This window comes from Theropithecus gelada, chromosome 14, assembly GCF_003255815.1.
Source record: "Theropithecus gelada isolate Dixy chromosome 14, Tgel_1.0, whole genome shotgun sequence".
Classification (NCBI taxonomy): Eukaryota; Metazoa; Chordata; class Mammalia; order Primates; family Cercopithecidae; genus Theropithecus; species Theropithecus gelada.
The window spans coordinates 105,392,008-105,419,671 of record NC_037682.1 but is presented as its reverse complement, the minus strand read 5'-3'; the positions used below and the strand labels follow the sequence as shown (position 1 = coordinate 105,419,671).

Below are 27,664 nucleotides of genomic sequence, written 5' to 3'. Positions count from 1 at the left end.
CTAATATTATGTCTATCTAAGTAATATAAATATGTAATGTAGGTAATGTAAATGTGTAATGTATCACGTAGATGTAATATATGTACATAGATGCAATTACAGGCAACCTTTTATTTATAATGAGGTGACGCCACTTCTTTACACAACTCCAGAGGGCGCCGTTCATAGCTTCTGGTGCCACAGCGGCCCAATAAAAGTTGAGGAAAAAAGATCGAGATGGGCTCGTTGGCTCTTTCAGTTAGGTAATTTTACACGTAAGCCTTTTGAAGTTTAGAAAGATTCAGTTAGACCTGGTCATTAAAAACGTTTAATTTCCTTCAGTGAAAAACGGGCGGGAAGCGACAAACTTTGAAAACAACTAAGGAAGAAAACGCGTCTGCATACAGTTTGCCAACTACGGGACACCGTGGAAATCCCATCCCGGGTTTGGAGCGGTGCCTGCTGGGAGTTGTAGTGCGCTCCTTGCCTTCCGGGCGGCGGTCTGAGGCCCTCGAGACTCCGTTTCCCGGCAGGCCGCGCGTCAAGACGGCCGGCGGGACGGGAGCCGCCGCGCTGGCTACGAGAGTGACCCAGTCAGCATTGATTCCCGTCTTGGCCATGGCCTCGTTCGTGACAGAAGTTTTGGCACACTCCGGGAGGCTGGAAAAGGAGGATCTGGGGACCCGGATCAGCCGTCTGACCCGGCGGGTGGAGGAGATTAAGGTGAGAGCGGGGCAGCTGTATGCTGACTGGAAGGGGACGACGGGTCCCTGTGTGAAGGGACTGGAGAGAGGAGTTGGGGGCTAAGGGCAGACAGAGTGGGGACCAGCAGAGTGGGGCCTGTCGGGGAGATCTAGTTGTGGGGGCTGAATGAGGAGTGGGGAGGCCCAGAGTGTGTGGATTGAGGAGGGATCTTGGAGGGGAGCCCAGACAGAGGTTGGGAACTGAGGAGGCGAGGAGGCCTGGGACTGTGGGGACGAAGAGGCGGTGGCTGGAGAGCACTGGGGAGTGGAGTTATGTTGGGGAGGGGTGTGCCGCGGGAATGGGGAGACTGAAGAGACCAGCAGAGCGGGAGGAGCAACTGGAAGCTCCGAGGAAGCTAGGGAGCGAGCGCAGGAGAGGAGTAGAAAAGACAGGATCCCCCCTTCTCCTTCTTCCGTCGATGAGTGTTTATTTCCTCCACCCACTCCTTGATTTGTTGATGAATAAAATAGCCTGGAGGATTGCACCTTTCTCCTCCCCGACATTAAAAAAAAAAAAAAACCCAAACCCTCAGTATGTTTTAATTTTTATCTATCTATTTATCTTTTGAGATGGAGTCTTGCTCTGTCGCCCAGGCTGGAGTGATCTCGGCTCACCGCAACCTCTGCCTCCCGGGTTCAAGCGATTCTCCTGCCTCAGCCTCCTGAGTAGCTGGGATTACAGGTGCGCACCACCACGCCTGGCTAATTTTTTTTCTGTTTGTTTTATATTTTTAGTAGAGATGGAGTTTCCCCATGTTGGCCAGGCTGGTCTCGAACTCTTGACCTCAGGTGAGCCACCCGCCTCATCCTCCCAAAGTGTTGGGATTACAGGCGTGAGCCACCGTCTCCGGCCTCTTAATGTGTTTTTAAAACTTCTTCATCTACAAGCACTTGAAGCTGTGCTGAGTGTCAGTGGTACTTAGGTAGACGTTGCTGCTTTGAGGTTGATACAAAAACTGGAAGCAGGGAGCCACACACAGTTTTTCTTTGTACCAATATTGTTACCTTGCCAGTATTTGCCCACATCTTCAGTTGCTTTCATTTAAAATTTTGTGTATTTGAGTCAAGTAGGGTTTGGAGGGGGCAAGTTTGGCACACACAATAAAGGCACAGGTATAACTTCCTAACAGCTCTTGATTTTACAAAAGTAGTTTCCTGAATTTTAAGTAGTCATATCCCTGACATCTCTTCTTTAATATGGCTTTCAGGGCCGGGCGTGGTGGCTCAAGCCTGTAATCCCAGCACTTTGGGAGGCCGAGACGGGTGGATCACGAGGTCAGGAGATCGAGACCATCCTGGCTAACACGGTGAAACCCCGTCTCTACTAAAAGAATACAAAAAACTAGCTGGGCGAGGTGGCGGACGCCTGTAGTCCCAGCTACTCGGGAGGCTGAGGCAGGAGAATAGCGTGTACCCGGGAGGCGGAGCTTGCAGTGAGCTGAGATCCGGCCACTGCACTCCAGCCTGGGCGACAGAGCGAGACTCCGTCTCAAAAAAAACAAACAAACAAAACAAACAAACAAACAAACAATATATATATATATATATATATATGGCTTTCAGATTTTTCACCACTGTTTAATGTGATGGAAAGAAGACAGGTTTTTAAGCTACTCTAGCATGGCAAGCTACCCTAGCTCCTATGTGTTCTGAACCCAACGTGCCTTTCTTTCCTTTCACTAGTTTCCTTTACCAACTTGGATCTTCAGCCAATTGAAAATTACTTTCTCTGCTGTCCCCTCTTTTTTTGATCCCATATTTTGCTTATGTTGCCATTTTTCCATCTTTACCTGTAGTATTTCTACCCATTTTTCAAGTTCCATTTCAAATGTCTCCTGCATAAAAAAAAAAAGTCTTTATCCTCCCTCAGGGAGAGGGGATCTCTTTCTCATTTGTGCTGCTGGAAGGCTTTGTAACTTTGTTGCTGTATTACATTTCAGTCCTGTATTCTCGTTGCTCAGGTATATAGTATCTTTACTACCTAGGAATTTGAGGGCAAGCAATTCGTTTTATTGTAATTCATGTATTTATTCCACTGTCAGAATAAATAATAATTTAACAAAATTAGCCAGGCGTGGTGGTGTGCGCCTGTAATCCCAGCTACTCTGGAGGCTGAGGCAGGAGGATTGCTTGAACCTGTGAGGTTGAGGTTGCAGTGAGCTGAGATTGTGCCACTGTGTTCCAGCCTGAGGGACAGAGTGAGACTCTATCTCAAAAAGAGACAAAAAAAAAATCAATTTAAAGTCATAACATTTTTAAAAGAGAAAGGAGAATTTGTGGCACAGCTGCATTAACAAAACAAGACACCAATCTAAAGTGCAACATAAATATACACAATTACACATAAAATTTCACTGAAGATATGAAATGAGGCAAAAAACCCTTTGAAATGAACCGCCCAAGGAATCGAGGCAGGCTAAAAATTTCTTTTAAAATTTTACTGCAAGATGGAACCCCCACTCCCTGCTCCACCCCCTCCCCGCCCAGGTGAGTACTAACTCAAACCCCTCATTTTATGTGCATGGCCTTGGCTTCTGTCTTCTTTCCTCAGCCACATCCAAATCCAGAGAGGCTTCTGTACCCTATGCTCAAAAATGCAACCTTGGCCAGGTGCGGTGGCTCACGCCTGTAATCCCAGCACTTTGGGAGGCCAAGGCGGGTAGATAACCTGAGGTCAGGAGTTCCAGATCAGTCTGGCCAACATGGTGAAACTTCTTCTCTACTAAAAATACAAAAATTAGCTGAGTGTGGTGGTGGGCGCCTGTAATCCCAGCTACTATGGAGGCTGAGGCAGAAGAATCGCTTGAACCTGGGAAGTGGAGGTTGCAGTAAGGTGAGATTGCTCCACTGCACTCCAGCCTGGGTGACAGAGTGAGACTCTGTCTCAAAAAAAAAAAAAAAAAAAAAAAAAATTGCTTCTTAAGTGCCTGAGGTCTAGAACCTCCAGGGAAATCAGGAGCACAAACACAGAGTGCAGCATCATTTCTTTTTTTTTTTTTGTTTTTGAGGTGGAGTCTCTCTCGCTCTGTCACCCAGGCTGGAGTGCAGTGGCGAGATCTCGGCTCACTGCAATCTCTGCTTTCTGGGTTCAAGTGATTCTCCTGCCTCAACCTCCCAAGTAGCTGGGACTACAGGCGCCCACCACCACGCCTGGCTAATTTTTTTGTATTTTAGTAGAGATGGGTTTGCACCATGTTGGCCAGGCTGGTCTTGAACTCCTGACCTCAAGTGATCCACCTGCCTTGGCTTCCCAAAGTGCTGGGATTACAGGTGTGAGCCACAATGCTGGGATGCATCATTTCTTTAAACAGTGGCTTTAACTGTTGAATGAGCTCTGACAAGCCATATGCATTTCATAAGCAAGCCAAAATACTGTCTTCATATCTTTCTGTTTTTCTTGTAAACATGTATCATCCAAGTAAAGAAAAAAAAAAAAAAAAAAAAAATTAGGCTGGCCACGGTGGCTCACACCTATAATCCCAGCACTTTCAGAGGCTGAGGTGGGTGGATCACCAGAGGTCAGGAGTTCGAGAGCAGCCTGGCCAACATGGTGAAACCCTGTCTCTACTAAAAATACAAAAATTAGCCGGGCATGGTGGCGCATGCCTATAGTCCCAGCTACTTGGGAGGCTGATGCAGGAGAATCGCTTGTACCCGGGAGGTGGAGGTTGCAGTGAGCCAAGATTCCACCACTGTACTCCAGCCTGGGTGACAGAACGAGACTCCATCTCAAAAAAACAAACAAACAAACAAAAATTAACAAAAACAATGAAAAAGATAATTCAAACGGTTTATGCCAAAAAGCAAACCAGTCCTTATTTGTTTTGGCGCTAACTCATTTCTTTAGAGGCTGCGAAACCATGTAGGGGGTGATCAGGCAGTATCCCGCCCATAGTCAGCACCATGGTGGTCCATTATAGCATTTGGTCAGGGAATCCTCATTTCAGGTGGATGGGCACATCATCAGCTTTCCGGAGAAACTTCTTCAGCTCTGGAACTTTGTTTTTCCTAGCAAAATTATATGCAGTGGAATCAGGTCAGCTTAGTTGGTATGGCAAATATGATAGGTGGTGCTTCTGTGGAAACCACAGGCTTTAATCCCTGTGGGCTATAGGCCTCTGAAATCCATGCTCCCACCAACTTGAACGTGAAGCTACTAAATTTGTAGTACATGATGCCTGGAGTCCAGCTTCCCGCATCTACTGCCTTCACTACTTCCCCAGAGAAGGAGCCATAATTTATTCTTGTATCTTTCAAGGTACTGAATAATTCGATACACAGTATTCAGTACTTCGTTTAAGTTAGTTTGCATTAAAGGAGATGATGAAACTCAAATCAATGTAGGGTTTTGTTTTGTTTTGTTTTTTTTGAGATGGAGTCTCGCTCTGTCACCTAGGCTGGAGTGCAGTGGCCGGATATCAGCTCACTGCAAGCTCCGCCTCCCGGGTTTACGCTATTCTCCTGCCTCAGCCTCCCGAGTAGCTGGGACTACAGGTGCCCGCCACCTCATCCGGCTAGTTTTTTGTATTTTTTGGTAGAGACGGGGTTTCACCGTGTTAGCCAGGATGGTCTCGATCTCCTGACCTCGTGATCCACCCGTCTCGGCCTCCCAAAGTGCTGGGATTACAGGCTTGAGCCACCGCGCCTGGCCAATGTAGGGTTTTAAGATCAGGCCATAAAATGTTATAGGCAAGAAAATAGAAATTGATTGAGAGATATAGATTATGGATTTAATTTATCCATTTATTTTCTTTTCTATTAGATTTATCATTAAAATTGGTGACCACAGTCTGATATAGTTCAATATGAGAACTTCTGACTCCACCTTTATCTTTTCCAGCAATTGTACAACTCTTGGGCACTGGTGGGGTTTGGTGATCATAGTCTTCTTTTTTTTAATTAATGTTTTAATCGACCAGTAATAGTTGTACATACTCTTAGAGTACGTAGTGATGTTTGATACTGTTGTCTTCTTTCACCCTAATAGTGTTATGAGACCCCTCATGGTGGGAGAAATGTGTTTTTGAAAGAAACTCATTGGCTTGGAGGGAAAGTGAATGGTTGTGGGCAATTGGCAAGAAGGTTCTAACATGGAAAATGCCTTGTGGAAGATGAATATATTTTTATCAGAGTTTTCTACTCATTTCACTGTCTTTTATTGTAATTCTGTTTTATATTTTAGGGTGAGGTGTGCAATATGATTAGCAAGAAGTACAGTGAATTCCTGCCTAGCATGCAGAGTGCGCAGGGCCTGATTACCCAGGTGGATAAACTGTCTGAAGACATTGACTTACTGAAATCCAGGATAGAGAGTGAGGTAAGGATAATTTGTTAAATTGGGTAGGTTTGTAGGGAAGTGGTTCAGCTTCCTGATTCCTAAGACAGCTTAATTGTGTACAACTTTTTAAACCCTCACTTTTCTGTTTGGTAAATGGTGGTTGAACTAAATGATTGTAGGGTGACTTCAATTCTGAAATAGAAATATTTTCCAGAAGTGTAATTTAAATAACTTATTTTTTATGGAAGAAAATTTGACCAGGCCCGGTGCATCACGCCTGTAATCCCAGCATTTTGTGGTGGCCAAAGCGAGTGGATCAATCTGTTATTTTGCACCTCTGGCACAGTACAAAAAATATCCCCAGAGTGTATTTATAATTAGTTGATTGATTAGGGAGTCAGTATCAATAGTGCAATATTAGACTGTGCTATTAGAAATGAAGTGTCTGGAACAGAACAATAGTTGGCTCTCTGTACCTCTTACTGGCCACATCCTGGCTGTTGAAATTCATTTAGTTTTGGTTGTTGTAGTTTGAAAGATGGCTGGTCTGGATGAGAAGGTTTAGCCCTGAACACCGTACCATTTGAAGAACTGTGAAATAAACTGAGGATGTTTAGCCTTGGGAAGAAATACTTTCAATATTTGAAGCTCTGTCATATGGGAGGAATATTCAAATTTATCGTTGGTAATAGAGAATTTTTTTTCAATAGGTGTATGTTAGAAGTTTATTCAGGCATTTGGTGTATTTGTTGTGCACTTAAAAGGTGCCAGGTACTGAGATAGTTGCTGAATAAGAATGTTTTTTATTTCAAGGTGTGAATCTCATACCTGATAATAATAGTGTGACATAACAATAAATAGGAGTAATACAGTTAGAGAGAGGAGATATAGCTAAGGATGGCTTACTATAGGAAATGACATCCAAACCAAGACGGGAAGTGATAGGCAACAGGGGAAGGAAGAGTGTTGTAAGTAGCCATAAATGTTAGTTTTAGGCAGAGGCATGGAGGTAATGGAGAGAGGTCACTTTTGGGGAGCTACAAGTATTGCATAAGACAAATGTTTAGAGATTGTGGTGGGAAGGAACATAAGATGAATTAGAAAGGTAAGCAAAGACCTTGCATATCAGGTTAGTAGTAACATGATAAAGTTAGTGTGGACGTTATCTTGATGGCACTGTGGAACCCATAGAGGTTTTTAAGCAAGAGAGTGACATCAGATTTGAATTTCAGGAATTCTATTCTGCTTGCAGTTTGAAGAAAGAATTTGAGGGAAATGAGTCCAGGATATGAGAAGGCAGTTAAAATATTCAGAGGCAGTTAAAATAATCGAGGAAAAAAAGGGCGGTGATTTGCCCTAAAGTCAGTGGCAGTGGGGATGGAGAAAAATTGATGGATCCTAGTGACATTTCAGAGAGGATATTTGGGACTTGTTGATGTAGGGAGTGAAGGATGTAGGAGTCAAGGATAACTGGGGAACTAGGTCATGGTTTCATTCCATTCACTGAGACAGTCTAGAGAAAGAGCAGGTTTTTGTGAGAGATTTGAGGAGTTTAAATTTAAGGTGCCTGTGGAATATCAAATGCACTTTCACAGACAGTTGGATTATATTAAGGTGAAGGCTAGACTGTTGTTAAAAAAACAATAAATAAAAAGAGATACCTTGAAACGCGGTGGCTCAAACAAGATACTTAAAAAAAAATCATAATACTTTAGTAAGCAGGCTGATTCTACAATCTAGGGCCCAGCTATTCTAGCATAGTGTGTGTCAAGAATTGAAGGGGATCTAGGATGTTAACTTTCTTGAAAGTCAGTAAGTTAGCCTGCTAAAGTTTCATGGATTTTGTTTTTACATTTTTTTTGAGATGCACTCTTACTCTGTTGCCCAGGCTGGAGTGCAGTGGTGTGATCTAGGTTCATTGCAACCTCTGCCTCCTGCGTTCAAGCAATTCTCCTGTGTCAGCCTCCTGAGTAGCTAGGATTACAGGCATGTGCCATCATGCCTGGCTAATTTTTGTATTTTTAGTAGAGATAGAGTTTCATCACGTTGGCCAGAGTGGTCTCAAACTCCTGGCCTCAAGTGATCCACCCACCTCTGCCTCTCAAAGTAACTGGGATTACGGGCATGAGCCACTGCACCTGGCCTCATGGATTTTTTTTTTTAATTTTTAAAAATTTAAAAAAAAATTCTTGTTTTTTATTTTTTTGAGACAGTTTCACTCTGTTGCCCATAGCGCAGTCATGGCTCACTGCAGCCTCAACCTCGTGGGCTCAGTTGATTATCTCACCTCACCCTCCCGGGTAGCTGGGACTACAGGTACAAGCCACCATGCCCAGCTAAATTTTTTTGTAGAAACAGGGTCTCACAATGTTGCCCAGGCTGGTCTAGAACTTCTGGGCTCAAGCAATTCTCCTTCTTCAGCCTCACAAAGTGCTGGGATTACAGGCTTGAGTCACCATTCCTGGAAAGTTTCATGGATTTTTGTAGAAGACATGAGTCTCCTTGGTGCGAGATGAAGGACAGTTTATTACTTACAGCAGTAGCCAGAGTATCAGCATTTTTGCATCAGTTGCCCAGTCCTGCTTCCTGTCGGACATTGTGCAGTGGATTGCTTTATATTAATAGAAAAGGACTCCTGAGTTTAAGGAACCTGAATCTTTTTTTTTTTTTTTTTTTTTTTTTGAGACGGAGTCTGGCTCTGTCGCCCAGGCTGGAGTGCTGTGGCCGGATCTCAGCTCACTGCAAGCTCCGCCTCCCGGGTTTACGCCGTTCTCCTGCCTCAGCCTCCGGAGTAGCTGGGACTACAGGAGCCCACCACCTCGCCCGGCTAGTTTTTTGTATTTTTTAGTAGAGACGGGGTTTCACCGTGTTAGCCAGGATGGTCTCGATCTCCCGACCTCATGATCCGCCCGTCTCGGCCTCCCAAAGTGCTGGGATTACAAGCTTGAGCCACCGCGCCCAGCCACCTGAATCTTTTTAATGGGTAGCAAGCATACCTCCCTTTTGCTTTGGAGGGAGACACCATCTCTGTCTTCCAAGGCTGTTTACTATATAGGCGTTCTTGAAAAGATAGCCCAGAACTAAAGACAGTAATTGCCTTACTTGTAAGATGGTGCAAAAATGTGAGAGACATCTAGAGAATTGTCTCCCAAAAGTCTGTAGAGCAGCAGCTTTGGCAGTACCTGATAGCTTATTAGAAATGCAGGATCTCAGGCCTCAATCTAGACCCACTGAATCAGAATCTGCATTTTACTGAGAGTCACTGAGTGATATGTATATGCATTAGAGTTTGAGAAGTATTGCTCTTAGGGTTTTGTCATTATTTACGTGATTCAATCTGGTCTCTTCTGGTATCCAGGTCATAGCTGGAGATAAAGGGAAAAGAGAGGGCATGTAGGGGCCACATCTATTTTCTTAAGACTCAGAGTTACCAATTACTTCTGTTAGTAATTGGTAAGATCTTAGACATGGTGTCAGCCAACTGTGAAGGAGGCTAAAATATATAATGTGGTTGGGTGCTATTAATATGGAAAAAAGAAGAATGGATTTTAGTGGACAGTTTCCACATCATCTTACCCATATACATGTTTGGAGGTGAGGAAAATAATGTGGACTTGAGATAGCAGCACTTAGTAATTGAAGCCATGGGAATGGACAAGATTGCCCAGAAAGAGTATATAAAGCAGGGTTTCTCACCCTTGTCACTATTGATGTTGATGTTTTGGGCTGGATAATTCTTTGTTGTGGAGGTCTGTCCTGTACATCATATCATGTTAGCAGTATCCCTGGCCTCTGTTCGCTAGATGTGAATAGTACTCTCTCATGGTGACAACCAGTGGCAGCCACTGTCTTCAGACGTTGTCACATGTCCCTGGTTGAGGGTGGGGCAAAATCACTTCCTGTTAAAAACCACTGGTTTGGAATAAGAAGACAATCAGGAAGAAAGGAGTGTCAATGTATATGGAGTGGTCAGAAAATGAAGCTCCCAAAAGAAAGTGAAAAAGGAAGGGCTAGAGAACTAAGAGGAAAATCAGTAGAGAATGGTATCATGGAACTAAGGGAAAGAATGTTTCAGAAGGAAGGAAAGTTAACACAGTACTGTTAAATACATTTCAGTCGACAACAGACCACATATACAAGTGTGGTCCCGTGAGATTATAGTGGAGCTGAAAAGTTCCTGTCACCTATTGATAATCCTGACTTCATAGGGCTAGGCTAATGTGCGTGTTTGTGTCTTAGTGTTTAACAGGAAAGTTTACAAAGTTAAAACAAAAAATTTAAAATAGAAAACAGCTTGTAGAAGACAAATACAAATAAAATATTTTTACTACAAACCACTGCTCAAGGAAATAAGAGAGGACACAAACAAATGGAAAAACATTCCATTCTCATGGATAGGAAGAATCAGTATCATGAAAATGGCCATAAGCAATTTATAGATTCAATGCTGGTCCATCAAACTACCATTGACATTCTTCACAGAATTAGAAAAAAACTGTTTTAGTTTTCATATGAAATCAAAGAAAGACCCATATAGACAAGACAATCCTAAACAAAAAGAACAAAGCTGGAGGCATCACACTACCTGACTTCAAACTATGTTACAAGGCTACAGTAACCAAAACAGCATGGTACTGGTACCAAAACAGACATATAGACCAATGGAGCAGAAATGAGGCCTCGGAAATAACACCACACTTCTACAACCATCTGATCTTTGACAAACCTGACAAAAACAAGCAATGGGGAAAGAATCTCCTATTCAGTAAAATGGTGCTGGGAAAACTGTTTAGCCATATGCAGAAAACTGAAACTGGATCCCTTCCTTATACCTTATACAAAAATTAACTCAAGGTGGATTAAAGACTTAAATGTAAAACCCAAAACCATAAAAACCCCAGAAGAAAACCTGGGCAATTCCATTCAGGACATAGGCATGGGCAAAGACTTCATGACAAAAATGCCAAAAGCAACTGCAATAAAAGCCAAAATTGACAAATGGGATCTAATTAAACTAAAGAGCTTCTGCACAGCAAAAGAAACTATCATCAGAGTGAACAGGCAATCTACAGAATGGGAGAAAATTTTTGCAATCTACCCATCTGACAAAGGTCTAATATCCAGAATTTACAAGAAACTTAAACATATTTATAAGAAAAAAACAGCCCCATCAAAAAGTGGGCAAAGGATATGAACAGACACTTCTCAAAAGAAGACATTTATGTGGCCAACAAACATGAAAAAAAGCTCAACATCACTGAATCAGAGAAATGCAAATCAAAACCACAATGAGATACCATCTCATGCAAGTCAGAATAGCGATTATTAAAAAGTCAGGAAACAATAGATGCTGGAGAGGATGTGGAGAAATAGGAACGTTTTTACACTGTTGGTGGGAATGTAAATTAGTTCAGCCATTGTGGAAGACAGCATGGTGATTCCTCAAGGATCTGGAATCAGAAATACCATTTGACCCAGCAGTCCCATTACTGGGTATATACCCAAAGGAATATATATCATTCTACTATAAAGACACATGCACACATATGTTTATTGCCGCATTGTTTACAATAGCAAAGACATGGAACCAACTGAAATGCCCATCACTGATAGACTGGATAAAGAAAATGTGGTACATATACACCATGGAATACTATGCAGCCATAAAAAGGAATGAGAGCATGTCCTTTGCAGGGACATGGATGAAGCTGGAAGCCATTATCCTTAGCAAACTTAACACAAGAGCAGAAAACTAAACACCGCATGTTCTCACTCATAAGTGGGAGTTGAACAGTGAGAACACACGGACACAAAGAGGGGAACAACACACACCAGGGCCTGTTGGGGGGTGAGGGGTGAGGGGAGGGAACTTAGAAGACGGGTTAATAGGTGCAACAAACCACCATGGCACATCTATACCTGTGTAACAAATCTGCATGTTCTGCACGTGTATCCCATTTTTTTTTTAGAAGAAATAAAAACACACAAAATATTTTTGTACAGCGTATAGTGTGTTTGCGTTTTAAGCTGTGTTATTACAAGAGTCAAAATGTTAAAAAGTTTAGCTAGGTGCAGTGGCTCACACCTGTAATCCCAGCACTTTGGGAGACTGAGGCAGGCAGATCACTTGAGGTCAGGAGTTCGAGACCAGCCTGGCCAACATGGTAAAACCCCATCTCTACTGAAAATACAAAAATTAGCTGGGTGTGGTGGTGGACGCCTGTAATCCCAGCTACCTGGGTGGCTGAGGTGGGAGAATTGCTTGAACCCAGGAGGTAGCGGTTGCGGTGAGCCAAGATTGTGCCACTGCACTCCAGCTGGGTGACAGAGTGAGACTCCTCAAAAAAAAGAAAAATAAGTTAAAAAGTTTATGAAGTAAAAATGTTATAGTAAGATAATGTTATTATTGAAGAAAGAAAATTTTTAAAAATAAATTTAGTGTTACCTAAATGTATAATGTTTATAAAGTCGGCAGTAGAGTACACTAATGTCCTAGACCTTTACATTACCTCACCACTCACCCACTGACTCACTCAGAGCAACTTCTAGTCCTGCAACCTCCATTCATGATAAGTGCCCTATACAGGTGCACCATTTTTATGCTGTATTTTTACTGTATGTTTTCTGTGTTTAGATACACAAATATTTACCATTGTGTAAATGGTACACTGACATGCTGTATGGGTTTATAGCCTGGGAGCAATAGTTTTATGTAGCCTAGGTACATAGTGGGACATACCATCTAGGTTTGTGTAAGTATACTCTATGATGTTTGCATGACATCAAAATCACCTAACAATGCATTTCTCAGAATGTGTCCCCATTGTTAAGTGACACACGACTGTACTAGTAATGTATGCTTTGGATTTAGCAATGAGGAGTTTAGTGTTTTTTTTTTTTTGGCAAGAACAGTTAGGAACCAGATCACAGTGAGGTATAGAGTGACTGAGAGGTGAGAATGTAAAGACAGTGAATATAGGTCACTATTTCAGGAAGCTGTTTGTGAGAGGGAGGAGAAAAATAAAGCAGTTGCTGAGCAATAGGGTAGTTGGTGAGGTGGAGGGATATTTTTCCAAAAGATGGGAGAAATTTTAACATATTTAAATTTGATGGGATAAGCCATGCACTTACAGGTATTCAGTCAATATATATTTCACGAATGAGTGAAGATAAATTAGGGAGAGATTAATTGGAGATTTTAGGAGACAGGGAATAATTGATCATGTAAAGTCATTTGATAAGGTGGGACAGAATGAGAGGTAGATTCTGCCTCAATATTAAATCTTTCTGACAAGGTGCGGTGGCTCATGCTGGCAATCTCAGCACTTTGGGAGGCCAAGGTGGGCAGATCGCTTGAGTCCAGGAGTTCAAGACCAGCCTGGACAAAATGGCGAAACTCCATCTTTATCACAAAATACAAAAATTAGCCAGGCATGGTGGTGCGTGCCTGTAGTTCTGGCTACTCAGCAGGGCTAAGGTGGGAGAATCGCTTGATTCTAGGGAAGTTGAGGCTGCAGTGAGCTGAGATTGCACCACTGTGCTTCAACCTGGGCAACAGAGTGAGACCCTGTTTCAATTAAAAAAAAAATCCTAATAGAGCTGTCTGACTCTAAAATGAGTTATCACTTGGCAGTGGGGATACCTTTCTAGTAATCCAGGTGGATGAGCTCTCTGATGAAAGATACCTGTTTAAATTAAGAATAGTTGGTCACTTGAGGATATCATATTGAAAGAAATGGGTATTCTTGGGATAGGATAAAGGTTTGGACTAGTTGGACCTCTAGGGTATCTTCCTACTACATTCTGTGATTTTTATTCCAGTCTTAACTAGCATTTAAATTTCAACATGAATTATGTTGACCTAGTAAAGCTTATTGATTTGCTGTAAATGTTTTATTTCTTAGGTATGGTATAGCTTAAAAGTACTTGTCTTTGGTGTGTGAATTAGGTCTGCCGGGATCTTCATGTATCAACTGGTGAATTTACAGACTTAAAGCAGCAGTTGGAAAGAGACTCAGTTGTCCTAAGTTTGCTTAAACAGTTGCAGGAGGTCAGTAAACTCAACTTGAACCTTAGTATTTTGGTGGTGGGAAGGTCTCATTATTCAATGGCTATCTCCTGACTATAATGGGGTTTTTTTATCTTCATATTTTCTTTTCTTCATCTTTTTTTTTTTTTTAGAGGGAGGGAAAGTGGGAGCATTTCTTAATATTTTAAAAGCAAACAGACTTGAAATAATAGGATGTATAAAATATTATACTTAACTTTTCAGTTTTCCACTGCTATTGAAGAATATAATTGTGCATTAACAGAGAAGAAATATGTCACTGGTGCTCAGCATCTGGAAGAGGTACTAAATGCTTTCCCCAAAGCATGAACAATAAGTGCTTTTCTTGTTTTCAGTAAATTTTGTATTTTTTATCATTATGCAAATATATTCTAATTGCCCTGAGTCCAGATTGAATGTTTAACAGTGATTTCATTTCATTACCAGGCACAGAAATGCTTGAAGTTATTAAAATCCAGAAAATGCTTTGATTTAAAAATATTGAAATCTCTCAGCATGGAGCTCACAATACAGAAACAGAACATACTTTATCACCTTGGAGAAGAGTGGCAGAAGCTGATTGTATGGAAGTTCCCACCATCAAAAGGTGCTGCTGACCTCAGGTGGACTGCTTTGCTTCATCTGCCTGAACCAGTGTAGTGTCTGAATATACTCTACAGTTTTGTATTGGTAGATGAGGGTTCATTCATAATCTTCCATGTCTGTATTGAGTGCTCATGTTAGCAAGATGCTTACTTAGGACCAGCTCATCTGAGTCCCTAAAGTGCCCTCACCTTGCTTCCCTTACATCCCTCTTAGCTGTCCCGTTCCCTGGAAATGTGAGAAAAGATGATAGGGTAGTTGGGGTCATGTGGTGAGAGTGTGCTAGAGGAGGTGGTAGCAATTTGCCACCACATTGTTTCCATTGCCTTGTAGGACGTGCTCGTTCCTGACAGCCCTGATCCCAGCAGTTTATCTTGGCTGGAGAGTGTAGAGGAGCTATCTAGCCATTCTCTCTCTTGCTTAGGAAAGAAGATGAATCAGTAGGCTTGTGGGTAGAGGAGGGGTTTTGTTCAGTTTCTTTCCAGTCCTTGGGGAAAATAATGAGCTAGGGAGTGCTTTGCAAGGTGAAGAAATGGGATTACTTCTGCCCTGGCTTTGATTTATGCTACTTGGCTCTCAGCCTTTCTGCCTACCTCTGGGTATGAGCCCTCTTTGGTGTGGTGTTTGCCCTTAGAGTAAAACTTCAGAGGCTGTATTTAAAGGACATGCTATTGTACCTGGTGTATTTTCCAACATTGGATTTTGAAATTTAGTGTATTTCAGGAGGAACTGTCTCCCCCGTTCCCTTTCCTATGTCCACTTTGGCCTACAAATTCATTGTGTACTTATGTGTGTACATAGACACATGTGCATATGTGTATGTATATCAGTATTTGAAGGGAGTTATCCTGGAAATTTTAGATTCTGTTCTCAAGTAGAATATTAGTTGAGAAGAGGGCAGGTGTGTTGAATTATTTGTTATACCACACCCTACTTGTTAAACTTGTTTGGCGGAAAGAACATAGAAAGTAAGGTCTGTGAAACTAGGACCTCTATTTTTTTTTTTTTTTTTTTGTGAAGCAGGGTCTCGCTGTGTCGCCCAGGCTGGAGTGCAGTAGCTCAAGCATAGTTTACTGCAGTCTCAAACTCCCGGGCTGAAGCGATCCTCCTGCCTCAGCCCCACCTACTTCTCCCACCCTGCCCCCAGTAGCTGTGACCACAGGTGCGTGCTACCATGCCTGATGAATTTTTAAATTTTTTGTTAGAAACAGGGTCTCACTACGTTGCCCAGGCTGGTCTTGAACTCCTGGGCTCAAGTGATCCTCCCGCCTCGGCCTCCCAATGTGCTGGGATTACAGACATGAGTCCCCTCACCTGACCTCAAAAAGTCATTTCCTTTTTTAAAGTGATGCCAAGGACATGTATGTCATAATTCATATTTGTTTGCATTAGGAGTATATTGTAATAGAACTGCATTGGAAATATCAGAGAATGAACTCTGAGGAATAGAAGTGGGAACATCTCATATTGGTGAGACAGCTGATGTTTTTCTTCCTTTTTCTTAGATACCAGCAGTTTGGAATCTTACCTACAAACTGAACTTCATTTATACACTGAACAATCACATAAAGAGGAGAAGACCCCTATGCCACCCATCAGTTCTGTCCTCTTGGCATTTTCTGTTCTTGGAGAACTACATAGCAAGCTTAAATCATTTGGTGAGGCATGCTACTTTGTTTCATTTACACAAAATCTCCTAAGGCCCACTATTAAAGGGAAGACAGAAAAGATGATAAAATATTCTCTGGGGAGTATTAATATAGGGTCTGGCCTCTTAATTCATCAAAGGGAATTGTCATAAATATTATCCTTTTTATTAAGGGATTGGGTTTTTTTTTTTTTTAAACTGTTCCTATTTTATTTGGTTTTTGAATAATTTAAATAAAAATCTGTAGACAATCTGGGAAACTTCAGTGGTAAAACCTACACTGCATAATGGTTGGTGTGTAATGTCATGGTATATGTATTTTGGTTGTTAGGTTCAAATATTCATATTCTTTTTTTGACAGGTTTACCTTTTAGAAGTTTTTTTTTTTTTTTTTAGATGAAGTTTCGCTTTTGTCACCTAGGCTGGACTGCGATGGCATGATCTCAGCTTACTGCAACCTCTACCTCCTGGGTTCAGGCAATTGTCCTGCCTCAGCCTCCCGAGTAGCTGGGATTACAGGTGCCTGCCACCATGCCCAGCTAATTTTTGTATTTTTAGTGGAGATGGGATCTCACCATGTTGGCCAGGCTGGTATTGAACTCCTGGCCTCAGATGATCCACCTGCCTCGGCCTGCCAAAGTGCTGGAATTACAGATGTGAGCCACCGTGCCTGGCCTAGAAGTATCTTACAGTGATTTTTTGGTGAATGTTCATCTGATTTTTCAGGTCAGATGCTGCTGAAGTATATCCTTAGGCCTCTGGCATCTTGTCCATCCCTTCACGCTGTGATAGAAAGCCAACCTAACATAGTTATTCGTTTTGAATCTATAATGACTAACTTGGAATATCCATCACCATCTGAAGTTTTTACAAAGATCAGACTGGTACTAGAAGTGCTCCAGAAACAGCTTCTAGGTATGTATCTCCAAGGCAGTGTTTTTATATTTTGGAAGAGTAAATATTGTTTTTAAAAGTAAATATTATTTTAAAGTAGAAATGCCTATAATGTGTGAGAAAGTAGGCTCAGAAGTAGGTAAATTGTGCCATAGGGGCAAAGGAGTTGCTGTCTTGTTTTTTGCCTATTTTGCATTCCTTCTCTGCACTATATTGACAAGTAGGGCCATCAGTGGTACCCCAGATTCTGTATTTGTAATATTATTTTGGTTGAATTCTAGGATGCACTTCTCTCACTGGACTCCCAGTACCATCACAAATTGGAACTCGTACTTTAGTTATAGGAGAAGAAGAAATGAACCAAGTGTTGTTTTACATATTTCCATAGAAACCCCTGTTAATCTGATAAAAACAAACTTGGTTTAACATAGGAAATAAATTGTATTTCAGCCTGTTGATCTTTGTGTATTCACACGAGAAACAGCCAGTTTCTGTATTCCTTAAATCGTGTTTTTGGTTATTGTACCATTAAAAGTGAAGTCTCTTGTGTTTCAATACTGCTTTTTTTTTTTTTTTTAAGTCTATTTGACTTACCTTCTTTGTGCTTTTCTCAGTTGTCATATTGAATAGCCTGGCTAACCATTCCTGCTGTGGCTAAAGTAGAAAAGAAATGCTCCTATTGTTTGTGGGCCTTCCTGGCAGTCATATACTGTATGTTTACATATAAATAATTTATATGTAAAGCAAGGACTTTTCTATAGTTTTGGTGAGAGCAGAGAAGAAAAAATCCTAAGGCTCGCATAAACTTCAGAAATTCAAGGTAGTTTTTCTTGTTCCCAGATCCTCCCCTTGGGGAGGAATACAATTTTGTTTTCATTAGATATAAATTAAGTTGTAAACAAAGCATCCAAAGGTTAGAAGGAATTGGAGAGATAATTTGGTCCAAATATCTCAGATGCCTGAATCTCCTCTATAATATTCCATCAATTGGTCAGATAACCAATCTGAACACTTTCAGTGAGAGAGAACTTGAGGCATTTTATCCTGCCCCTTGGCAGTTCTGAGTACCAGGCAGGTTTCTGTTTTGTTTTGTTTTTTAAAACTCACATTTCTTACCTGTACTCTTAAATACTACTACAAAAATGCTAATTTTGCAAATTAAATCTTTAGGGTAGTTATTTTAAAAGTTTGTCACAATATGCTACCCTGTAATGTCTACTTTATTGATGCTGTTTTTATAGTGTGGAGCCATATAGAATGAGTCTAATTCCTATTACACATGATGGATTTTCAAATTCTTTACAGTTGCTGTTATTTCCCCTACATCTTATCACCAGTGTAAACATTTTTATTTTTTGAATGACATAGTTTTAAGTTCTCCTTATCTTCATTGCTCTTCTGGTATTGGTAGGTTTGGTTTTTCCTGAAGCCTCTCTTATCTTGTAGATGGCCTTCTTGATGTGTCTTTGCATGGCTTTTTCTCTGCATTTGCATCCTGGTGTCTCTTTCTCTTATAAAGACACCAGTTGTGTTGGATCAGGACTCTACCCTTATGACCCCATGTAACCTTAATTACCTCCTTAAAGGGACTACTAGCATACTCAGAGATATTGCGGGTTTGGTTTTAGACCACTGCAATAAAGTAGTATCCCAGTAAAGCAAGTCCCACAAATTTTTCGGTTTCCCAGTGCATATAAAAGTTGTAGTTACACTGTACTGTAGTCTATTAAGTGTGCTATAGCATTATGTCTAAACAGTGTACATACCTTAATTTAAAAATATATTATTATTAAAAAGTGCTAACTCATCTGAGCCTTCAGTGAGTCATAATCTTTTTGTTGGTGGAGTGTCTTGCCTCAATGTTGATGGCTGCTGACTGATCAGGATGGTGGTTGCTGAAGGTTGGATGGCTGTGTCAATTTCTTAAAACAGGACAACAATGAAGCTTGCCTTATCAATTGACTTCCCTTCTTGAAAGATTTCTCAGTAACATGCAGTGCTGTTTGATAGCATTTTATCCCTAGTTGAACTTTTTTCAAAATTGGAGTCATTCTTCTCACCCTGCCACTGCTTTATCAACTAAATTTATGGACTGTTCTAAATCCTTTGTTGTCATTTAAACAATGTTCACAGCATCTTCACCAGCAGTAGAATCTGTCTCAGGAAACCACTTTCTTTGTTCATCCACTAGAAAAAACTCCTCATTTATTCAGGTTTTATCATGAGGTTGCAGCAATTCAGTTATATCTTCAGGCTCTATTACTGATTCTGGCTCTCTTGCCATTTCTAGTATATTGGCAGTTACTTCTTTAACTGAAGTCTTAAACCCCTCAAAGTCATGAGGGTTGGAATCAACTTCTTCCAGACTCCTGTTAATTTTGCTATTTTGACCTCCTCCCATGAATTGTGAATGCTTTTAATTACATGCAGAATGATGAATCCTTTCTAGAAGATTTTCAGTTTACTTTGCTCAGATCCATCAGAGGAATCACTGTGGCAGCTTTAATTTTATTTCTTGAATGATAAGACTTGAAAGTCAAAATTACTCCTTGATTCATAGGTTACAGATGGATCGTGTGTTAGCAGGCATGAAAACAGCATTAATATCCTTGCTTGTCTCCATCAGAGTTCTTGGGCGACCAGGTGCATTGCCAGTAAGCGGTAATATTTTGAAAGAAATCTTTTTTCTGAGCAGTAGGTCTCAACAGAGACCTTAAAATATTCAGTAAACCATGCTGTTGGCTGGGCATGGTCGCTCACACCTGTAATCCAAGAGCTTTGGAAGGCCAAGGTAAGAGAATTGCTTGAGGCCAGGAGTTTGAGACCAGGCTGGGTAACATAGTGATACCTGGCCTCTACTAAAAAAATAAAAAATTAGCCAGGCATAGTGGCATGTGCCTGTAGTCCCAGCTACTTGGGAAGCTGAGGCAGGAGGATCAGTTGAGCCCAGTTGGAGGCTGCAGTGAGCTGTGTTCACGTCACTGCACTTCTGGGTAACAGAGCAAGAGTCTGTCTCATAAAACAAAATAAGACATGCTGTTTTTGAAAAATACCCTGAAAAACCATGCTGTCGTGGATGTGTTGCCATCCAGGCTTTATCCCATCTCTAGAGCACAAGCAGAGTAGATTTAGCATAATTCTTAAGGCCCTGGGAATTTTTTTGAGACAAGTCTCACTCTGTTGCCCAGGCTGGAGTGTAGTGGCATGATCTCAGCTCACTGCAACTTCTGTCTCCCGGGTTCAAGCGATTCTCTTGCCTCAGCCTCCTGAGTAGCTGGAATTACAGGTGTGTGCTACCACGCCCAGCTAATTTTTATAATTTTAGTAGAGATGGGGTTTCACTATGTTGCACAGGCTGGTCTCGAACTCCGGGCCTCAAGCAGTCCACCTGCCTTGGCCTCCCAAAGTGCTAGGATTATAGGTGTGAGCCATCGCGCCCGGCCTGGCACTAGGATTTTTGGAATGGTTGATGAACATGGTTTCAACTTAAAGTCACCAGCCGCATTAGTCCCTAGCAAGAGGGTCAGCCTATTGTTTGAAGCTTTGAAGCCAAGTATTGACTTCTGTCTAGCAATAAAAGTTCCAGATGGCATATCTTCCAATAGAAGGCTAGTTTGTCTACACTAAAAATCTGTTGTTTAGTATAGAGACCTTTGTCGATTATCTTAGCTAGGCCTGCTGGATAACTTGCTGTAGCTTATCCATTAGCACTTGCCGCTTCACCTTGAGCTTTTATATTATGGAGACAGCTTCTTTTCTTCAAACCTCATGAGCCAAACTCTCCTAGCTTCATCCTTTTCTTCTGCAGCTTCCTCACCTCTCTGAGCCTTCATAGAATTGAAGAGAGTTAAGGCCTTACTCTGGATTAGGCTTTGGCTTTAAGAAAATGTTGTGGTAGGTTTGAGCTTCTACACAGACCACTCAAACTTTCTCCATAAATTGCCAGGCACGGTGGCTCACACCTGTAATCCTAGCACTTTGGGAGGCTGGGGCGGACAGATCACTTGAGGTCAGGAGTTCAAGACCAGCCTGGTCAACATAGTGAAACCCTGTCTTTACTAAAAATACCAAAATTAGCTGGGCATGATGGCACGTGCCTGTAATTTCAGCTACTCAGGAGGCTAAGGTGAGAGAACTGCTTGGACCCAGGAGGCAGAGATTGCAGTGAGCTGAGATCATGCCATTGCACTCCAGCCTGGGTGACAGAGTAAGACTTTATCTCAAAAAAACAAAACAAAAAACAAAACTTTATCCATAAATAAGCTTGTTTTACTTATAATCCATCTGTTCAGCAATACACTTTTAATACACTTTTCATTTCCTTCAAGCACTTTTCCCACTAACTCAGGAACAGAAAACCAAATACTGCATGTCCTCACTTATAAGCGGGAGCTAAGTGATGAACACACATGACACATACTGGGGAACAACACACACTGGGGCCTATTGGAGGGTGGAGGGTGGAGGGTGGGAGGAGGGCAAGGAATAGGAAAAATAACTAATGGGTACTAGGCCTAATACCTAGGTGATGTAATAATCTATACAACAAACCCCCATGACAGAAGTTTACCTGTATAACAGACCTTTACATGTACTCCTGAACTTAATATAAAAGTTAAAAAAAAAGTAAAGGTAAATAAATAAGGAATTTAAAGCAATGTTAACACACACAAAAAACCCAGTCTTTTCCTTTGAATTCAAAACTTGGCTAACTGGCACAAGAGGTCTAGTTTTTGACTTACCTGAGCCTTTGACATGCCTTTATCACTAAGTTTGATCATTTCTAACTTTTGATATAAAGTGAGAGGTGTGTGACTCTTTCACTTGAACATGTATAAGCTATTGTAGGGTTATTAGTTGGTCTAATTTCAGTATTGTGTCTCAGGGAATAGGGAAACCCTAGGAGACAGAGACGTGAGTGGAAAGGGTAGGGGTATGAGGGAAAGGCGTGACTGGTTAGTGGAGTAGTCAGAACACACACAACATTTGTTAAGTTTACTGTCTTACATGGGTGTGGTTCATGGCATTTCAAAACAATTACAATGGTAACATCAAAAATCATGAAAAAGTTTGAAATATTGTAAGAATTGCCAAAATGTGACAGATATATGAAGTGAGCACATGCTCTTAGACAAAATGGTGCTCATAGACTTGCTTAATGGAGGGTTGCCACAAACCTTCAATTTGAAAACCCCAAAAAACCATTATCTGTGAAGCACATTAAAGCAAAACACAATAAAATGAAGTATGCCTGTATAGCCAAATCTAGTCACATTCGGGGCTAGGACTTCAACGTATGAATTTGGGCAGGAACACAATTTAGTCCATAGTAGTTGTATTTGCCAAATACACATACACACACACACACACACACACACACACACACATCTTGTTCATGTGCAGTGTGATGTAAGTATGAAAACAAGTTTTTTGCCTTTTTAAATCTTTGATTATTTGAATATTTGGCAAGCATTTCTTTTGTTTTAACAAAGTCTTAAAGATAACAATGTAGTAAATCTTTCTAAAACCCTTCCAGATTCAAGTAATGAGCATTGGCAAAGAACATAAGTTCATCATATTTATTGTCTTCTGTTTCTTTCAACAGTTCCATTAACCAGTAATAATTAATAGTATTTGCATGTATGTAAACTGAATACTTTTAACAATGTTCATTAAACTTTTTGTAGAGTATGTTTCAGATAAAAAACAACACAGGTATCTATCACGTGATGAAATGAAGCAATAAGGAAATCATTAGTCTTTTTTTTTTTTTTTGAGATGGAGTCTCACTCTGTCACCCAGGCTGGAGTGCAGTGGTGCGATCTTCGCTCACTGCAACCTCCGCCTCCACGGTTCAAGAGATTCTCCTGCCTCAGACTCCTGAGTAGCTGGGATTACAGGTGCGCGCCACCACGTCGGGCTAATTTTTGTATTTTTGGTAGAGTCGGGGTTTCATCATGTTGGTCAGACTGGTCTCGAACTTTTGACCTCGTGATCTGCCCGCCTTGGCCTCCCAAAGTGGTGGGATTACAGGCATAAGCCACCGCGCTCAGCCAGTCTTTTGTTTTAAAACTCTAATGAATCTGGATTTTTTTTCTCCTAACATAGAACTAGAACACTGTTCGTTGTAATAAAAATTATTTTTTCATATCTTGCTGAAATTCTTTGACAAATGTGAAAGGTTAAAAATATCTATGCAAAACAGACAAAAACTGTGCAGTAAGACTGATTTTTTAGGCTATGAATTGATAATATTTCTTTGCAAATTTGGAAGTCCCTTTAGAAAAAATGTACCCAAAGTATGATTTACAGCTAAAGAAAAGTATTTGGCCTTTTTACCTCATCGCACTCCTGAGAGCAAGATAGGTCACCAGCAGCTGTACTGGAGCCACTGGTGAAAATTCGGCCAGAATTCTTGCTTTTGTCGTGTCTGCTCAAACCAGCATGGTCTGATCTGGAAATATGGCCTCAATATGTGCCGCCAGTGTTTCCGTCAGTATGCGAAGGATATTGGTTTCATTAAGTTGGACTAAATGATCTTCCTTGAAAGGATTATCCAAGGCACCTACCTAATGCAAAACCATGATGCCTCTTTGTACATAAAATAAACACACACACATACACACACACACACACACACACACACACACACGGAAAGTATTTTCAATTTTCCAGAAATTGAATCAATTGATCTTTGATATTGTTAGAAAGATATTATATTTTGTGGACTGTATTCTGTGGTTGCTTCGTTGAAGATCTTTTACATTTTAAAAAACATGTCTTTTCCTTATAATTTTTAAGAAAATTAAAAAATAATCACTTCTTTTGCTAGCTCTCCATTTAAAAAGGGTTTTTTTTTTAAATATAAGAATCCAAGTTATTGAAAGTTAGAAGTTCAGGTCCTGTTAAAATCACACTTTTTATTGGACATTTAATTCTGATTCCAGGTGACTAATTTTGTCAATTCTTTTTTCACAGGAAGCATCAAATTCCTAATGTATTTGCTGAAAATGTCCCTTAATATTGTTCACTTTATTGTCTTAAAAAATGTTTTGTGGCCAGGTGAGGTGGCTCACGCCTGTAATCCCAGCACTTTGGGAGGCCAAGGCAGGTGGATCACCTGAGGTCAGAAGTTCAGGAGCAGCCTGGTCAACATGGTGAAACCCTGTCTCTACTAAATATACAAAAATGAGCTGGGCGTGGTGGTGGGTGCCTGTAATCCTAGCTACTTGGGAGGCTGAGGAAGGAGAATCGCTTGAACCCGGGAGGTGGAGGTTGCAGTGAGCCGAGATCGCGCCATTGCTCTCCAGCCTGGGCAACAAGAGCGAAACTTCATCTCAAAAAAAAAAAAGTTTTGTATACAACAAGCAAGCAGCTTTTTTTGTTTTACCCTGTTGTAGCAAATTGCAGCCGCCATTGATTGTGAAATTTGTGACATGCTTTCTTCTAGTCTTTTTTACCTTTGCTCTTTCAGTGGTACTACCAGCTTCTCCATCTTTACTTGACTGTATCAATAGTATGCTTTGTTTTAAATTTTAAAATTTGTACATATTTTCTTAATCTAGAAAAAGAGTAATATCATAACTAAAATAAGTATTTCAATTTAACTACCTATTACCATTTATGTAGGTATCACCATAACTTGTGCTCTATGCATAAAATATTCAAATAAACACATTACAGTGTTATACTAGTGCATAGAGGAAAGAAAACTGTGATAGGATCAGTCTGGAGAAAAAATGATGATGGAATCAGTCTGTTGACACTGACTGGTTTGGCAATGTATTATATGAAATACTAGAAATGACATTTGTGCCTGTTGAGTGCTTGACAATACAACAGTAATATTTTATGTGATGCAGTGGTTGCAGTGAAATGTAGTTCTATCAAAACAATGAAATTGTGTTTAATGGAAAAGTATTTTACCCTGCTGCTTTAAAATTTTTTTTCCATTCAAAAATTACAGGGAGGTCTTGTGCCTCCTTCACACAATTTTCTACAGTGTTAACATCTTAAATATTATATAGTAATATATAGTGCAGTATAGTGCAATATCAAAACCAGGAAATTAACATTGGTACAATTCATTGAGTTTATTTAGATTTCACCAGTTTTACATGCTCGTGTGTGTGTTTGTGTAGTTCTGTGCAATTTTTTCATATGTGTAAATTCATGTAACCACCACTACAGTCAAGATACAGAACTGTTCCAAAACCACAAGGCTCCTTTGTGCTGCCCCTTTATAAGGACACACCCCTGCTTCTGTTTTTAAACTTAAATTTCAATTAATCAAAACTTTAAAAAGTTGAATTTCTCAGTCACACTAGCCACATTTTAAGTGTTTCGTAGCAAAATGTGGTTGGTGGCTATCATATTGGACAATGCAGACTAGACTTTAGACGTTGTGAAGTATCTTAAAGGCTTTGAGATAATATGTTCACTTTCTTCTCAGGTGTGTGTGTGTGTGTTTGTGTTTAAAGAGACTTGATCTTGCTATGTTGCCCAGGCTGGATTTGAACTCCTAGGCTCAAGTGGTCCTCCCAGCTCAGCCTCCGGAATGGCTTTGTCACTGTGCCCTGCTCTTCTAAGGCTCTTAATCCCCTAAGTCTTCCTTTGTGAATCAGAACTAGGTTCATAACAGCTAGTCTCTTTTATGAGTCCTCTTCCTTCTACATTGGCCACTGGTTCTTAACTATTATTTAATTGATTAATAGGATGTTCTAAACATCATCCTCAATATGTGTTGGAAAAAACCACCATAACATATACTGTAGAGGAGGTATTGAAATACTCTGTTTTATAGACTAGTTATGTTTTACTATAAAGTACAAACACTGAGATTCTATGCATAGATGAAAAAAGTATGTTTATTCATTATTAAATAAGTGAGATTTTATTCTAAACTAGTTTCAAGTTAGAATGCAGAACTTGTGCGTGCTCGTCAAATCAGATCAGCAGCTTAGCACTAGATGATTATAATGTAGATGGCTTAATACCTCATTGTTACAGAGTACAGGCAGTAATATAGTACAGACAATTCATTTGAGCAGTGAAAATAAAATAATAATAATTGTGTGTCATGATTTGTCCCACGCAGTCAGTTGAGAAGGCTGTAGAATTATCTGTGCTGTTTTCTTCCCCATCATCTTAAAATTAAAGAATTCTAGAAAACGTAAGAATATTCCAGGACTGTGAATGGTTTCTTGTTTAAAACTTCTTTTTTTTTAAAAATTCAGATCTGTCACTTGACTCTGACCTGGAAAATGAAAAAACGTCTACTGTCCCGTTGGCTGAGATGCTTGGAGACATGATCTGGGAGGACTTGTCTGAGTGCCTCATCAAAAACTGTTTGGTTTATTCTATTCCAACAAATAGCAGCAAATTACAGCAATATGAAGAGGTAAAGAGTCGTGATAGCACAGAAGGTTTTAAGACACTGTTGATTATTATTGCTGTCTTTTGTTTTTCCTTGGAGATAGTTTGTTCTTTAGTTATACCTTTAAGCAAATTGTTAATAAGGAATAGAGACAAATTCCATATAACTTCGTTTTTCTCCTGGCTTCCTACCTCTTTAACTGCAGAAGCTTGTTTTCTTATTAAATATATTTTCTTTATATTCATTTATACTTACATTAGCTATAATAGCTATTGTGTGACATTTTACTTTTTTGCTTCTTTTTAGTGTTTCCTTGAGTACTAAAATAAGTATATTTATTTTAACTGTACTTTTACCAAGTAGAGTCAGACATTTCTATTGAAGATATTCTTTCTAATAAATTTAAGGCTGGAAATATGTATATTTTTATACCCAGTAATTGATGGTCCATTCTAAATCTTAAATGAACAGCTTGGTTCTTATTTTTTATACATTGGATTTGAAATCCTAATATTGTAATGAAATATATGTATGTGATTCTTTTCTTTTTTGTGTGTGTATCTCAGATCATACAATCCACTGAAGAATTTGAAAATGCCCTAAAGGAAATGAGATTTTTAAAAGGAGATACTACAGATTTGCTGAAATATGCTCGTAACATCAATTCTCATTTTGCAAACAAGAAGTGCCAGGATGTGATTGTGGCAGCCAGAAATCTAATGACCTCTGAAATTCATAACACTGTGAAGGTATCAGGGTTATATTGCATTGTATATGAAGCATTGTATATGAGAAAGCAACTCATTTTGAGATGCATATAGTAAAGTGGAAAAGAGGATGATGGTTGTTGAGCTGAGTCAAGTTATTAATCTTTTTTACATTGGTTTTGTCCCTGTTAAAGTGGTCCTAATCTCTACGTCTTCCATTGGGTATTGTGAAGTGCTGATAAGATAATGCTCATGAAAGCCTTGTAAAAATGGGAAAAGTCTACATACATGTAATGGATTATTATTGTTGAAGTGAGATAGTAGATTATTCTCATCTTTATTTCTGAAGGTTTTAGGACACAACTTTGTGACAGGTACACTTGGGCTAT

At 40.3% G+C, this 27,664-nt stretch overlaps 1 protein-coding gene and 2 pseudogenes across 1 annotated transcript in view; 2 read left to right on the top strand and 1 right to left on the bottom strand.

Moving 5' to 3' along the window:
* Positions 1 to 458: 458 nt before the first annotated feature.
* The window catches only part of ZW10 (zw10 kinetochore protein), a 41,178-nt gene continuing 13,972 nt past the window's right edge, over positions 459 to 27,664 (top strand). Inside the window, exons 1-9 of the mRNA XM_025358152.1 lie at positions 459 to 702; positions 5,905 to 6,039; positions 13,949 to 14,050; positions 14,273 to 14,350; positions 14,495 to 14,654; positions 16,156 to 16,308; positions 17,025 to 17,213; positions 26,429 to 26,592; positions 27,135 to 27,317. Coding sequence (XP_025213937.1) covers positions 598 to 702; positions 5,905 to 6,039; positions 13,949 to 14,050; positions 14,273 to 14,350; positions 14,495 to 14,654; positions 16,156 to 16,308; positions 17,025 to 17,213; positions 26,429 to 26,592; positions 27,135 to 27,317 — 1,269 coding nt within the window. The 5' untranslated portion in view covers positions 459 to 597. The remainder of the gene's footprint in view (positions 703 to 5,904; positions 6,040 to 13,948; positions 14,051 to 14,272; positions 14,351 to 14,494; positions 14,655 to 16,155; positions 16,309 to 17,024; positions 17,214 to 26,428; positions 26,593 to 27,134; positions 27,318 to 27,664) is intronic.
* On the bottom strand, positions 4,666 to 4,895 carry LOC112607089 (annotated as a pseudogene).
* Positions 17,295 to 23,725, top strand: LOC112607277 (annotated as a pseudogene).